The 15,200-nt window shown below is 52.4% G+C and overlaps 7 protein-coding genes across 7 annotated transcripts; 2 read left to right on the top strand and 5 right to left on the bottom strand.

Moving 5' to 3' along the window:
- Positions 1–738: 738 nt before the first annotated feature.
- Positions 739–1,242, bottom strand: PG994_001165 (uncharacterized protein; the record flags this gene model as incomplete). The annotated part of the gene is made up of 3 exons (XM_066852574.1): positions 739–796; positions 889–1,050; positions 1,121–1,242. The coding sequence occupies 3 exons, from the start codon at positions 1,240–1,242 to the stop codon at positions 739–741; spliced, it is 342 nt and encodes a 113-aa protein (XP_066720715.1).
- Positions 1,243–2,127: 885 nt separating this feature from the next.
- PG994_001164 (uncharacterized protein) lies at positions 2,128–2,628 on the bottom strand (the record flags this gene model as incomplete). Its single annotated transcript, XM_066852573.1, has 1 exon — positions 2,128–2,628. One exon carries the CDS (start codon positions 2,626–2,628, stop codon positions 2,128–2,130), a length of 501 nt encoding a protein of 166 aa, XP_066720714.1.
- An 839-nt stretch (positions 2,629–3,467) lies between these two features.
- Positions 3,468–5,759, bottom strand: PG994_001163 (uncharacterized protein; the record flags this gene model as incomplete). Its single annotated transcript, XM_066852572.1, has 6 exons — positions 3,468–3,720; positions 3,823–4,239; positions 4,323–4,456; positions 4,581–4,915; positions 5,049–5,240; positions 5,324–5,759. The coding sequence occupies 6 exons, from the start codon at positions 5,757–5,759 to the stop codon at positions 3,468–3,470; spliced, it is 1,767 nt and encodes a 588-aa protein (XP_066720713.1).
- Positions 5,760–6,698: 939 nt separating this feature from the next.
- PG994_001162 (uncharacterized protein) lies at positions 6,699–7,767 on the bottom strand (the record flags this gene model as incomplete). Its single annotated transcript, XM_066852571.1, has 3 exons — positions 6,699–6,782; positions 6,821–7,041; positions 7,071–7,767. 3 exons carry the CDS (start codon positions 7,765–7,767, stop codon positions 6,699–6,701), a joined length of 1,002 nt encoding a protein of 333 aa, XP_066720712.1.
- Positions 7,768–8,786: 1,019 nt separating this feature from the next.
- PG994_001161 (uncharacterized protein) lies at positions 8,787–12,575 on the top strand (the record flags this gene model as incomplete). Its single annotated transcript, XM_066852570.1, has 2 exons — positions 8,787–8,895; positions 9,226–12,575. 2 exons carry the CDS (start codon positions 8,787–8,789, stop codon positions 12,573–12,575), a joined length of 3,459 nt encoding a protein of 1,152 aa, XP_066720711.1.
- Positions 12,576–12,602: 27 nt separating this feature from the next.
- On the top strand, positions 12,603–12,941 carry PG994_001160 (uncharacterized protein; the record flags this gene model as incomplete). Its single annotated transcript, XM_066852569.1, has 1 exon — positions 12,603–12,941. The coding sequence occupies one exon, from the start codon at positions 12,603–12,605 to the stop codon at positions 12,939–12,941; it is 339 nt and encodes a 112-aa protein (XP_066720710.1).
- Positions 12,942–13,376: 435 nt separating this feature from the next.
- Positions 13,377–14,892, bottom strand: PG994_001159 (Aspartate/tyrosine/aromatic aminotransferase; the record flags this gene model as incomplete). Its single annotated transcript, XM_066852568.1, has 5 exons — positions 13,377–13,652; positions 13,691–14,088; positions 14,149–14,318; positions 14,419–14,751; positions 14,825–14,892. The coding sequence occupies 5 exons, from the start codon at positions 14,890–14,892 to the stop codon at positions 13,377–13,379; spliced, it is 1,245 nt and encodes a 414-aa protein (XP_066720709.1).
- Positions 14,893–15,200: the final 308 nt, after the last annotated feature.

Here is a 15,200-nt window from a genome sequence, read left to right as displayed (position 1 = left end):
GAATTGTGACGAGGCTTGCTTTGCTTTCCATGCTATGCTGACTTACAGCGCCGCCTTTGTCACCAGGCACACTAACCACTAAACCAGCCATTCAATCATGCCGACGACCGACACCAGCTTGGCCAAACCAGACCCACCAAGCTGGACAATCTGCCGCTTTGGGAAGGCGGTGAAAAGGGTGGGGGTGCTGAATCTACAACACCTGATTGGCCCGTCGCAATATGGTGTATTCCAAACAGGTAACGAGAGATGTCCGGAAACCCAACTAGTACACCAATCAAATGGATGGGCTTCTCTTTCTTTATTAACTTGTCAACATTTAAAGGTGGCACTTTATATAGAAGCTGGGATCATTCTGTCTGGTATGCTCTCCATACGTTCTTCCCATCAGCCCTTACAATGAACCTGAAATTATATGCTTGTAATTGTTCGAGTATTGTCTCGGTTCGGCCCTCCTACCATCATATTGTTCTTCCAAATAAAATATCAGTAAGATCATGTCGAGAAATCAACTCCCTTCTTGTAAAAATAATATTCTATTGATATCGGGAACACTAACAGTACTCCAGCTTTTCGCCTCACCCGCCTGCCCTTTGGCTCTTTCCACTCATGCATGACATTAAAAAACCAGCCCATCCCGTTACCGAACGCCCTGATAGCTTGACCCTACTACCAAACCCAATGCCAAGGAGGCACATAGTCAAAGCACATTGATGCGCTATGGAATACCTCACATTCCTAGAGATAGTATTCGATCAGCCACATATCCTCCTTGGCCTTCTGGACCGCAGCAGTCCTGGGAAACTCACCAGGACGAAAAGCAATTCCATAGTGAGCCACATAAGGAGACAAAAAACGAGCCACAGTGCGATGAATCTCAGGTCTGACCAAAAGTCCAGCAGGGACTCCTCCTTCCGATCCCTCACCTCCCAAGGCTCGAACGTGATGTGTGAGAGCGTGTCTTTGGTGGCGGCTTCATCACGAATTATCGCATTTTCTTCGTCGTAGGGTCTTTTGATACTGCCGCCGCCGGTGCGCGCAGCCTCCAGCCTGCCAACGAACGAATTAAGACCGGCGGCGAGGTTTTAGGTGGCTTCGAGTTCTCCGGCGACCGTATAACTGTCTCAGGTTGTATGCGATTTTGTCCAAAGCGTCCGTAACGTTGTCGGCGGCGGCCGACATGTGGTTGACGAAGACCCAATCGACGTCGCCGGCGACGGCGGTAGGGGCAGGAGAGTGCATTATAAGTGTATGTGGAAGCACCTGCAATAAGAATGGGTTGTCGTAAGGAGGAAAAATATATAGAAGTACCTCAGTGCTGCGGGTCTCTTCCTTATATTTCTCTCTTCTTTTTAAAGTTTCTCTGAATACCTTCTCACGGGCGACGGTGGAGAAGTTGCGGCCAGGGGCAGATAAAACTCAATAAGTAGGTAAGTAAGTACCTAGCTTTGCCCAGGACCAGGTGTCTTGGCTGTCTTGATGTTGCTTGGTATTCCCTTGTATCCAATTAAAAATACTGTATTGACGAGTTAGCAAAGCACGTGTTATTTCAGATTATCAACAAGAGGCACAGGAATTGTGTAATATCGGAAGCATCTGTCTATAAACTCATTACCGGCCCTTTGTTGCGCCTAGGAAATATGGATACCATCGTACGCTACGATCAAGCGCTTCCAGACCTTGCCCTTTATTACACTCCGTCCTTGCCGTTTGCCGTATGTTGTCGCAGCACCTGTGGTTCCCGTGGTGCGTGTAATTAAGGGGACCTCCTTCCGCCTCCCCACCACACGAGCCCACTTCTATCTTGCATTGCTTGCTTGCGCCCTCTTCACCAGATTCGCTTCTCATAGTAACGCATTTCCCCGTTGCCGGGTCCATACTTGGCGATGTGGTCTTCGCCGAGAGGTACGTCCAACGTGGTCCACGCCTCCTCCTGGTGCGAGTTGTACGTCGCAACCTCCTCCCCCATCCAGCCGACCCACGGCATCTCGGCGCCGAGGTCCACATCCTCCACCACCACGGCTGCGCCGTTCTGGAAGCGAGCATTCTAGGCCGCCTGCAGAGGGCCGCCCCCGTGCTCAATGTACTCGAGCCACTCCTCGCCGCTCTCAATCATGCCCACCAGCACTACGCGCTCGACGAGAAGATAGTCGAGCTGACATTTGGTGGCAGTGTCGATGTTCTGTTGTCCTTGCGCCAAGGGATATCCTGCAGTGTCGCCTCTAGCTCGGCAAGCTTGCCTCGAACCTCCTGCAGATCGGCCTCGGTGACCTGCTTGCTCAGCAGATAATCGCCTGCTGTAGTCGAGACTTCCGGGGCATCGTTGAGCTCATATTGTTGTTGGGTGATGACATCGTTATAAGCGAGGTGGCGGATGTCTTCCTTCTCTCCCATGAGAAACTCTAGCGTATCTTTGGCTATTATGTCGGTTGCCAAGATTTCTGCGAGGATGTTATTCTCCTGTTTCTTGCGGCGATTGTTCTTGCGACTCTCTGGCATCAACTGGATATTGTTTGAGGCAGAAGAACAAGAAGAAGCAAAATAGTTGGGCTTGACGCGCTTCGGTGACGGGGTGGTGGTGGTGTTTACATTGCCTATGGCGTGCTGTAAGTCCTTTGGGTCCGACATTGTCGACAGTCCAGCCCAACAGAGCCGGTCTTTATGTATTTGGTGATTTGGTCAAGAGCTCTGCTGTTTCTTTCGGAAAGCCTCAAGCAAAATGAAGTTTTCTTGTAGAGTCCAGTCCGGAGGCGGTTGGCATCTAGAGACGCTAAGGACTGAGCCAGGTTGGGCTTGCTTGAGGCAAGATGAACTCCGGTGACGCGTAGCGCGTTGTTGAGAAAACCGATCAGACGACCATGCCGGAATTTGGGATTTTATTAGGCAGGATTTGAGTGAACAATTAGTTGGTGATGAGATCTTGGGAGGCGATTAACAAATCCACAGCGCATATTAAATCGTCTGAAGGCAATGTGTAAGTCAAGTCATAGTTGGTTTGTAATGGCAAGGTGAACAGAGGCCATGAAAAGGTCAACGGATATACGAGGCAAACACGACGGAATGGTGCAAGAGAGGCGACGAATAAGTGAATTAGAACATCTATAAGGCACATGAAAAATATCTTTGCTAGGCTATCACATATTCTGGTGATGTTTATTGCCCTGCCTAGACCAGCAGAACAGTATTCAGGATAAAGCAGGACGACAGATGGGGTTCGCCAATCCTCTTGGTACCCTGTGATAGTATAATTAGCGAGTGTGCCAATGATTTTCATTCTTGACATAGGTAGGCTCATAAAGTCTGATGCCATGGAACAATCAGATGGCTTTTCCGGAATCACGACGGAGCTTATACCCTTACTCCCGAATAGAAAGTATCACAGAAAACAACCACTCAGGACATTTCTCTACCTATAGTAAGCAGGATGGCGTCGACCCGGCTATAGCTTCGTAACGTGGATAATTCATTCACCCAGCCTGGAGCTGTGTGAACTGCAACTTGAGCGGTGGAAGCGTCGTTGTGAATGTGTCCTTGGCCTCATTGTCAAACTCGACACCCGTCTCCCCAGGAGCGAAGTCTACTTTGAAATTTTGGAGAATGACGGAAAGCGCGATCCTCAGGGTCATGAGAGCGAGGTTCTTCCCAGGACAGCTGAATGCCCCTATTTTCAGGGGGAATTCCCCCAGGCCATTAGCAGATGTATGAGACACATCAATGGTACTACAAAGTAAGTACCTAAAGAGGCATAGAAACGGGAAATGGAAGGGGCCGTTTAAGTTACCAAATCAATGGCTTACCAAGAAAAGGGGAAGTAAGGCGAACCATCCGTCCCCATCTCCGCTCGGCGGTCGTCCCCCCCACCGCTCCGGCAGGAACTCGTCCGGCCGCTGCCAGTACCGGGGGTCGCGCTGCAGCCAGACGAGCGGCGCCGTCACGACGACGCGGCCCGGGATGCGGACCTCGTCGACCTGCATGCCCTCGGGGGGCGTCTCGTAGCGCCCGCTCAGGAACAAGGACGGCTTGAGTCGCAGGGTCTCGCTGATGAAGTGGTCGAGGTACTTGACGCCTAAGACCGCCTCGTAGCTCCAGTTGGCAGCAGCAGCAGCAGCAGAAGAAGCAGTAGTAGTGTCCGAGCTTTTGGGTAGTGGTAGTAGTAGCGCCGCGCGCAGTTTCTCTTGCTTCTCGGGGTATCGGGCAAGGAAGAAGAGGGCGTTGGAGAGAGCCGAGGACGTGGTTTCACTACAATTAACGAGGGTTAGTTTCGTAAGCTGACTAGTTGTCTCTAAAGTTTGTATCAGTTTATATAGGTATGAAGTACACACCTTCCAGCGAGGAGAAGCAGTCGTGTATCATCATCCAGGGCAGCTATCGATGGTGGCCCGGTGCCATTATGCTCGGACATGGCTTTGAGTAGCCACGAGACGATATCTCTCGGATATTCATCATTGCTCCACGTCTAGTTTCTACCGTGTCAGCTACCTCAAAGAGGGGGAAAACAAATACACCTTTCCTTTGACAGTAAAAGGAGTAGGTGAGTGAATCACTTGGTTAAGTAGGAAGTAGCCAAAATAGAAACCGACCTTCTGCTTCGTGCGTCGCTGGTTCTGGCAGAAATCGAAGGTGGCAGCCAAGGCCGCGGCGCCGCCGGGGACGAAGCTCAGGAGGTGCGAGAACCAGGGTACGTTGCCCAGGATGCCCAGCTCGATGATGTGCTCGTGGATGGGCAGGACGGCGGGGTGTTCCGCGAGGTCGACGAGCTGGTCGAAGCTCCGGCCGTAACCCACGTCACCGATCATGTCGAAGCCGAAGAACATGGCCCACTGTGTCGCGTCGACGGGGCGGCCCGAACGCTCCCGCAGGCGCTGGGACAGTAGGTCGGCGTGGGATTTGATTCGGGGGACGTAGGTTGCAAGTGCTAGTTATAGTAGCAGCCACACGTCAGGACATTGAATTCAATTTCCTCGCTCGGCTCGCTCCGATCTGGTGATGTAGGGATACAAATGGAGAGGAAGAAGAAGGAATAGACAGGTTCCCAATCCAGAATTTACCTTTGATGGATAATCCCCTATCCCAAGCTCGCCGCCTTCGTCTGTGCATGATGTGATCGCGGCACAAGTGAAGCGAAACCTTGGTCGGGTCGAATCCGAACTGTGAATACCATGTCGACTTTCTACACTTCGAATTGGGTCCAAGGATGGCATTTACGGCTGCCTTGCGAAAGACAGACACTTCTCTGGGACCTATGGTTTGATGCCACATGTGTCAATGGTTTTCCATCCTCCCCCTTTTGTTCCTTTCCTCAGAAGGCAGGCATGGCACGTACCGGTCCGAACAAAATCGCCGTACTTCTCATGCATCTGCAAGAGTTCCTTGTGGAACTGCACCTTCTTGGAAGCCAGGTACACAACGTAGAACCGCGAGAGCTTCGCCCCCACGGGGCCGGGAATGTGACGGCACCGGTGGAAGCCCAGCCGGTACACGGCGATACTGGCGAGGAGGCTTGCATGGAATACGGCCTGAATGAGCAAAGATCGGGCAAGGGCAGCATAGAGGCTGCCGCATTGGCCGGTATAAACATATAGACCGCCGAGTTCTAAGAAACACAAAACACAACCAGCTAGGAATTGGAGCACGACCCTCTCAAACTCATACGAGCGGATTGGAATATGGGACAAAAGCCCTACGAGTGCCGCGGTGAACAATGTAGTCGACAGGTCCGCGTGGGCGACCACTTGGAGTCTTTGCGATATCGACTCCATCATCAGTGTTCCCAAAAGCTACACGTGGTAATGAATAACAGGGAGGAGCATGGAGCATTGGGAAGTGAAGGGAAGAACCTCATGATGCACCCATTGGGATATTCCAAGAAACCACTTGAGGTAGGTAAGCTTACTTATTTCACGTTCGCAAACAACCTCCCCGCATCGAGGAATTGTGGTTTCATCGAGCCATTCCGACCCCTCTCCTCTGTGTGCATGAAGCAAGGCACTCGGCGCTGCCAATTAGACCGACCATCTGGTTAGGAAGATTGGTTTCGCCTATCATGAAATGGCGTAATCCGCTGATAAGGGTAAATTCCACCGTGGCGCAACTGTTCAACGCACTCTGGCCTTGAAGAGTAATCATGTGCTCGCGCAAAATTGGTAGCCAGAAGAAGTGATGGGCCAAGGCCACTACCAATGGTCGTGTTGTGGGCACCAGAAGAAGGCAAGAGGATACAAAGGCAACGTGCCGCTGGGTCAGTACCGGTGACATTATTGGACTCTGTCCCTTAGATTCCTGTTGGCCAACTGCATTGTTAATCCCGCCCATCATGAACTAGACATCTGGTCTGAAGCAAAATGACAAGGACAATGGCAAGGACTATGGCAGGATGAGCTGTAGATACGCAAACTAGTATATTGGCCTTTGTGGCTCGAATTGGGGGTGTAGATGGGAGCCAACGCCGCGATGCTGGTGTTGCGATTATGTAAGTTATCAGCTGTCCGGCCTGCATTCTCGGGCTCCGCGTACGACCATGGCGGAAATAGCAGCAAATGGCGCCGTCCTGCCCATATTCTACTTCGCCATGGTGGGATGTGTACTCTTTAACACTGGTTTTGGACGCCGAGCATATGATCCCACTCACAGGTAGGGATAGCACATACATCGTACGAGCCTCATGCATCATAACCCGCCCCTCAGCTTCTGTAGTTGACTCATGAGGCCATAGCCCCCGAGGGGCTTGTTTTCCACGTTTCCTTCTGAGCTTTTCCCGCGGTGCCGCTTCCGGTTCCCGCTTGCTGTTCTGTTCTAAAAGTTCCTTGTGTCTGTCTTCTACCAGTTTGGCAAGGGTGTCGATAAACTTGGTCCGACCCTTCTCCTCGGCCGTTCCGTTCCATACGACCAACAGTTCCTTGAGCTCCTCGATTCTCTGGGCAGCCTTCTCTATGCCGGCCACGGGATCTTTGCTGGTAGATAGCAGGGTGATAATGTCCTCCTTGAACTGCTTGAGCACCTGCTGCCCCTTCTCCTCCGTGCTGTGATCGTGACCTCCGGCTTCTGGAGCCGATACGGAGAGGAAGCCAGACGTAACAGAAAGCTCGGATGGGGGAACACGAATTCCATGGCGTCGCCAAAGGTCTTGATCACCGAGTCGAGACGCGAGCGCACCAGGGTTAGGGTTTGGAGCTGTGAAATGTACTCCGGGTCTTCCATCGTCGCGCTCTTGGGCCTGGTATCGGTTGGCGCGGGCGTCCCTACGACCGAGGACCGGTGCTGGACGGCATCGTCCGTCGTGCTCTTCTTGCTTTCCAGCTGACCCTGGAGCCCATTGGGGACGAACTTGGTCACGTCGTCTTGCAGGCCGTCGGACAAAGCCTCGGAAAGACTCAGCGTCTCTCCGCGAAGCAACTCAACCTCGTATGCCAAGCGACTGCCGCTCCTCAGGATATCGTCGGTGAGCTGGGTGAGCGTATTGGTCAGGCGCGTGGTCTGCGCATTCAATTGGGACAGCAGCGTCTGGGCTTGTGACGATAATTCGGAAAGGGGCACGGCGCCCTCTGGGCTCGACGACACCGAAGAGACATGTGCCTGTAGCGGTGGCAGGGAGGCGTTGAGATAGCTGGCGGGATCGAACGATGGAGACAGGAAGCTCTGGAGGAAGGAGTCGGACACGTGTGGTGATTTGGCTTCGATTGGCTGAACTGCTTTGGATTGCTGGCGTATATGATGAGGAAGGCCCCGAGCCGAGGTTGAGCTCAGAGAGCTGTTCTGTCGGCGCCTCATCTTGAAAGCGAAAGTATTAGGTACAGAATGTATGAGGTGGGTTTGGAAGGAGTGGGCTTGGAGGCCAGCTTGAGGTCTGTTACATTGCATTGTTCCCAGAATATCGTGCCCCCACTACGATCAGTGCTAGGGAGCTGAGCACCCCTCCAAGCCCGCATACCGGTTGAGTCACCCCCCCTGTATCCGCACCTGTACTTGGGTTAGCTGATGTCCATCAACTACCATCTTCCGTTCTCGAAATAGAAAAGTACTTGCCTAACATAGGTACGATATGGGAAGAACACAAGTGATCTTATACGATTATACATTGTATAGGGGACGAGCTCTAGGCAATAATATTGAAATAGTTCAAATTTATTCTATCTTTATTCCTGAAATTCTGGGAAGATTCTCCATGCAGGTGAGGACCGTGGTATATAAGTACTTTGTAGGTACCAAAGCTCCATGCTTTGCTTAACCACTTACATGAGACCTCCATTCAAGATTGTAAGGGCGCAGTGTTGCCTGCTAGAGTCAACACCTCCAGGCAGCAGGGCAGTGGCTTGATTGACTAGGTACTGCCCAGGTTTAGATGACCATTATTCTACACTCATAATTCAGATCTAATATCGAATGTAACCTTTGTGTCCTGTTATTGTCCTATATGTACCTCAGTTTGATTTAGGTGTGCTGTTGTTCGGTTCAATGACCCAATTGGTGCCTATTGTGATTGGGTGATTTTTCCATATTCACAGTATCACATCACATCTTCCTACATTTCACAGAAGCGACACCGCGGATCCAGCCAACTGTTGACTCGACCAACGCATCCAGACCTCTTGTGTATTCCAGTTGGTGTGCCACACTGCATGGAGCCTGAACAACCAGCTATTCCAAAGACTAATCAATGTCAGGTAACGCACACCTAACTAAAGTAGGCATTGTTTACAAAGTGGCCGGCAACCTCACGCAAACACTGTCCTGCTTCTTCGCAGCAGTGGTCGGTCCAACAAAGAGACCTTTCGAAAAGAAATACATCCATGGAGAAAGTCATTGGTGAGCACGTTATTGCGTCGCCAAGCCGTCCTAGGAATATTCTCTCAAAGGTTGTGGCGTCCTTTGGTGACCATAAGAAACATCGCGCTGTTGGTTCGCATGTTTGACTTTCAGCCTCACGAGGTAAGCAAAACAACGTCTCTCTTTGCACCACACATCTCCGGTTATCCTGAGCCTCTGAAAAGGCGGCAGTAGTCAAGACTGGACTCCCCAGGTCCTCATTCCTCTTTTTGAGTACCACCTCAGGTATCAGGAATCTTCGCGACCTTACGCCTAAAGGTGGGAACATCAAGATCAGTAGGCAATAACTTCAATGCCTTTCGCAGTTGACTGGATTTATTTTCTATAACCTCTGTCCCATACCGGACTCGTTTCTTCTTGCTGATGACCACTCTTCTGGAGCAGTTTTTTATTTATGACCAGGTCGTCCCTGGTTACGCCAGCAAGTCAGCAAGCATGAGAGACTACGACCCAAATACCAAGCCGACTTAGAGTCGGCCTCTGGTAAAGACATAGTCGGTATTTCCGCCATCTCGAAAGCTGATGCGGAAGGTCAATTCGCATTCACGTTCAGCCACCCCCTTCTGGCACGGCTAGATCATGTGGAAGTACAGGTGGTGCCTAACGAATGGTCAAGCTATCCGGCAGAGCACTCTTTCCTGGCATATGCAATCACCGAGATCCCTGGTGCCCTTGTAGAGCCACTCGACAGCTTCTTCATTCAGTCTTCAGGTCTCCGAGTCCAAGAAGCCCTCGCCGCGCTCTCACAAGGCTTCATATCTGCTCTTGCAGGGGGGCCAGCGGCCGCCGGTACTCAACCTGATGAGAACGGTGGAGACCAGTTCATGACTGACATTGATAACGGAAGTGAGTCGGGCAGTGAATTTGGAGGTTTCGACTATTGCACCGATGAAGATGATGAAGACGAAGTTTTCGGTCTTGGTAGCAATGAAGACCGCCAAACGTCTACATACGTAACCGCCAAGGTCGGGCAGGAGGTTGTTGGTCGCATTCGCCGCGACTTCCGTACTGCGCGTGCTGCGGGATTCAAAGTGGGCGTACTCTGTGGCTTCGAGGAAACGGTTGAAAACAATATCGTTTCACTGTCTGTCCGTGTCGACAAGCTATGTCTATCCAGCGAGACTCTTGAGGCATGGAATATTACCCTTGATGACTACATTGTCCTCTTAATTCGGTATGATCGACATTACACCACGCTGGAGGAGGCCTATCATCAAGGGGCTGGACTGTCGAATATGAAATTTTGTTTGCGCAAGTACCGCCGCTACAAGCCGAGTCTACACCATGCCCTCAAAGCCTTTCACTCTGATATTACTACCAGAAGCAAGGCCACCGATTCCTCCGATGAGACTGAGTCGACTCTGTCCGAGTTGAGCCTCCTTGGCATCGGACAGTCCATCGACGCCTTCATGGATGCCGACTTTGTTCCCTTACTCAAGCTTCGACAAGATCTGGGCTTAAGCTGGGACCAAGCAAATAAAGAACTCGCAAATATGTCTCGCAATATGGTGTCAGGAAAGTCAAGCTCTAACATGTCCGGTATAAGTTCGTCGGAGACACCAAGCCACGACGTTGACCACATGAAACTTCCGGCATTTATTGCAAAGGACCACTTTAAGAGCGAACAGGAGCTATCTCTTCCACTTATCGCCGCCCAGTTCGCCATGCGCTATTTCGTCCGGTGTACAGATTATTGTATGGTGTGTCATCAACAGGTTGAGGGCAATTTCGAGGCACTGAAGCCGTATGTTTGTGGCAATTCCCTCTGCCTTTTCCAGTACATGAGCATGGGGCTGGGACCCAGTGTGAACCAGGAAATCCGAAACCAGCCGAATGTGGTCGACCTCCTCATCAGCTTCTGTTACGCTGGTTTGCGAGTTAACAAAAGCATGGGTTCTTCACGTCATGGAGTACGTGACTTTCCTACAGGCCTCAACCTTCAAGTACCCAAAATCTTCAAGAGCGACAGCATGCCCACGCACTCTCTGTCATATATGATACCTCCCTACACTGGTGTTGCTAAATGGCTGGATCCTCTGAACGCTGGCCAGCAAAAGCCGCTAGAAGAATCTGCCGATTCTATTATGGTCAATGGTGTCGTGTTGGTCGACCCAATCAAGGGTCGTCTCGACAGGAACGCATCAACCTTGGAGCTACATAAATCGGAGGATTTGGACAAACTTAAGGAGGGAAGCTGGATAGCAATCGTGGCAATGCTCCAAACCGACGCATCCGGAACTACGATTTTCCATGGCTGGGTTGAGGACATTATTGGTACAACGGTGAAGGTTGTAGTTGTCTCAGTTCTACCCCATGCAGCCGCGCAGGTTGGCGAGCAGTCGGATGTGCATGTGGTACTATATAACCAGAACCTCGATGATCTCGACGAAAACAGGAAAGCGGCTGCCATTCTCATGCAGCTGGAGACACTCCCTTCGGTGGCTACAATGCGGTCGTACCTCGCGGCAAACCCAACCCAGCAGATTGAGAAGTGGGATCGACTGACACCAGCAGCCTCGAAACTGCTCAGGTGGGTAGTGGCATCCAACCGATCGTACATTGTACAGGTTGATGAGTGCCCGACAGAAGACGGCGAACCCGAGAAAGGCCTGGCTCGTCAACAGGAGCACATTAGTGGTGTGGATGGTTGGCTGCAGTTCAGATTTGCTCAGGGCTCCCCGGAGAAGGAAGTCCTTTTCCAAGAAGCTCTACAACAGGTGAACAAGCCACATAAAACCATTCTTGCTTGGCACGGCAGCGCCCTCAGCAACTGGCACAGCATCATTCGCCAAGGCCTGAACTTCGAGCAGGTCCATAACGGCAGGGCCCATGGTAATGGTGTATACTTTGGTCACGACTTCATGACGAGTCTTGGCTACTCAGGAAATCGTTCATACATGTACGACCCCAGATCTGGACAAAAGCCTTACTGGCCAAATTCGGCTTTAAAGATCGCTTCAGCTGTCAGCCTCAACGAGCTCGTCAACTTGCCGGAGCAATTTGTGGCCAATAACAACTTTTGCATGGTAGTCCAACACGTTCACTGGATCCAGTGCAGATGCCTGTTTGTTCAGCCTGAACCGTCGTCGAAGGCAGCTCAGACTGAAACACAATCGGCGGGCTCTAATACAACTGTAGCAAAGAGGGCGAATGTTCCAGAATTCGTCCAGGACTCTGCCAACGAAGCGAAGGGGACATCAGGTAGACTCTTTGTGCCACGGGGTGCCATTCCAACTCTCGAGGATAAAGGTGTGCAGCAGGCTTCGATGTCTCTGAAGTATGATGCTCTCGGACATCAGGACGATAGCGAAGGTGAAGACGAAGAAGACCGCACATTCCTTGCCATGACCGAAAGAGGAGTCGATGATAATGCAGCAACAACCGCATTGTCATCCGAGGGCTTGGCCGTCATCCTGGACACTAGCAAGACCGACTTCCGGCCTTTTTCTCTGGACCTCGATACGCTGCCGAAACTGAGCCCTCCTTCGTACGCGGCCGGGCAGGCACAGAAGACCCTCGCGAAGGAGATCCAAAAGCTCCAGGCAACTCAGTCATCGGTTCCCATACATGAACTTGGCTGGTTCATCGATTTCGACAAAATCACCAACATGTTCCACTGGATCGTCGAGCTACACTCGTTTGATAGGGACATGCCCCTCGCGAAGAGAATGGCAAAGGCTGGAGTAACCAGCGTGGTACTGGAGCTGCGATTCGGCCGCGAATTCCCCTACTCCCGCCGTTCGTGCGCGTGATCCGACCGCGTTTCCTGTCCCTTCGCCATGGGCGGCGGAGGGCACGTCACTGCCGGTGGAGCCATGTGCATGGAGCTGCTCACGACTAACGGCTGGACGCCCATCGCCAGCCTGGAAGGGGTGCTGGTCCAGGTCCGCATGGCCATAACCAACCCCGATCCGAAACCGGCACGGCTGGAGAATACTACTGCCCCTGCCACGTTCAGCAGCAGCCATAGCCATGCCGTGCAATCCCGTCGTATGGATTACGGCATCGGCGAGGCGTTCGAGGCTTATAAGCGAGCCGCCCTCACGCACGGTTGGGCCGTACCCCCGGATCTGTTCGAGGCCACCACTGAGATGAATGAGGAGATCGTCTATGATTAATGATACTACTGCTATTGCTACTACTACATAGATAGACCGACTGTAAGCACTGCTTAGTTGAGAGAGAGGAATGCATAGCGAAAGTGCATTAGCGCAAAATATGGCTTAATAAATAGCGATGTAGCTATAACTACTGAACTAAAAAGCAACAAAATAAGACCCCTGTTGTAGCATTTACGTGAGCTTCGTCTTTGGAGACCGTTTTGATAACGGTACAGCCTGTAGGTTGGGAAAGCGGTAACTAGCGAGATGTGGACAGTCAGTGATGGGGTAATTTACTGGCAACATTACATGGCATACCACTGAGACGGGCCATCGAGCACCGATCATCAGGGAGGAGAGGGGGGGCAAGCCTCTTAAGAACACAATTGTCGTGGTAGTCAAATCTCATCATTGTCTAGATTAAGTCCATAATTCATCATCTACTTCTTCTACTTAGGCTTTGATGTACTTCTTCAGCCCGCGGAGCCGCTCCTTGGCGGCCTCGAGCACGTCGTCCTCCTTGCAGACGGCGAAGCGCATGTAGTCAGCGCCGATCCAGGCGTTGGCGTCGGTGTAGAACTCGGTGGGCGGGATGGCGGCGACGCCGATCTCCTGGATCATGAACCAGGCGAGCTTGAAGTCGCGGGGCCGGCTCGCGACGTGGGGCGGGAAGGGGTAGTCGGCGGGGACCTGGACCTTCTGCATGTTGACCATGACGAAGTAGCCGCCCTCGGGGTCCGAGCAGGCAGGCCGAGCTCGTCGAAGACGGCGACGAAGCGGGCGATCTTGGCCCGCATGTCCCGCACGGTTTCGTCCCAGAAGCCCTCGGCTTCGGCCTGCTCGAAGCCGGCGGCGCAGGCTTCTTGCAGGGGCGAGACGGAGCTGTAGCAGATGCGCGTGTGCGCGGCGGAGACGTACTGGATCAGGTGCGCGGGCCCCATGAGCCAGCCGACGCGCCAGCCTGTGGCGTAGAAGTTCTTGCCCGCGGAGCCGACGGTGATGGTCAGGCGCTCGATCTCGGGCGAGAGGGTGGCGACGCGGGTGAAGGGGACGTAGTAGAGGCGGTCGTAGACCTCGTCCGACAGGATGATGATCTCGTGCTTGACGCAGAGGTCGCCGATCTTCTGGAGCTCCTCCTTGGAGAAGACCTTGCCGACGGGGTTGTCTATATTATTTCGGGAGTTAGTTAGTTGGAGAAAAAGCGATAGATAGGGGGGAAACATACGAGGTGTGTTCAAGACAATCATCTTGGTCTTGGGCGTTATGGCTTTCTCCAGCTCGTCAAAGTCGATGGCCCAGTTCGACGCCGAGGAAGTGGTCGTGGGACCATCCTTGGGAGGGTGTAACGGGACGTATACAATCTTGCTACCGGGCATCTCGATATTCGAGATATACCTAAAAAGGGGATCGCCAGGTGAGTATAGGCGGTTTCCAGCAAAACAAGCATGCAGCCACGCCTTTCATATACGTATAGTAGTAGACTTTGAAAACTCACTGGTCAAAGAAGGGCTCGAAGAGGATGACCTCGTCGCCGGGCTCGATGAAGGCCATGAAGGCGCTCAGCATGCCCTCGTTGGCGCCGGTGGTGATGGTGACCTCGGTGTCGGGGTTCAGCGGCCGACCCCAGAACGGGGCGTAGGCGTCCGCGATGGCCTTCTTGAGGCGCGGGCGGCCCTTGGTGGGGCTGTACTGGTTGCAGTCCACCTTGTCCAGGGCGGCCTTGGCGGCGTTGAGGATGAAGTTGGGCGGGTTGTAGCCGAAGAAGCCCTGGCCCATGTTCACGATGGGCTGCTTGGGCGAGGCGGCCGCGGCTTCGTTGATGATGGACCTGCGGCAGGGTTAGAATACAGATGATTCGCATTATTATGCCCGCCACAGAATTACAGAGGAAAACCACTAACCAGACATCTTGTCTCTGGCCCGTCACCCGAGCAGCGGGCTTCAGCTTGGCAGGAAGGCCGGTTGTCATGGTCGAGCAGGATCCACGTCGTCGTCGACCCGAGTTGAGTGGTCTTAGTCGCTGCGGGGTCGAGCAGAGGGTGATACGGGTGGGAGTTCTAGATATGGAGACGGCACTTTTAAGAGGATTCATGGAGAGAGAGCGAGCGGAAAGAAGCAGCTATCGCCCAGACACACACTTATGTACGATACGTAGTAAGTGAATTCTATATTTTGCAATTGCTTGTGAACCAATCAGAGTAGACGACCGAGTTAATGTGCAAGCCGTCATCGGTCATATTCTGAACATTCCCTTATCGACGCCAATTAGTCTGATCC

The sequence above is a fragment of the Apiospora phragmitis genome (genome assembly GCF_038363925.1).
Source record: "Apiospora phragmitis strain CBS 135458 chromosome Unknown utg000002l:1.0-5516284.0:1.0-5523493.0, whole genome shotgun sequence".
In the NCBI taxonomy this organism is placed as follows: domain Eukaryota; kingdom Fungi; phylum Ascomycota; class Sordariomycetes; order Amphisphaeriales; family Apiosporaceae; genus Apiospora; species Apiospora phragmitis.
This window is presented reverse-complemented; position numbering and strand designations above follow the sequence as displayed.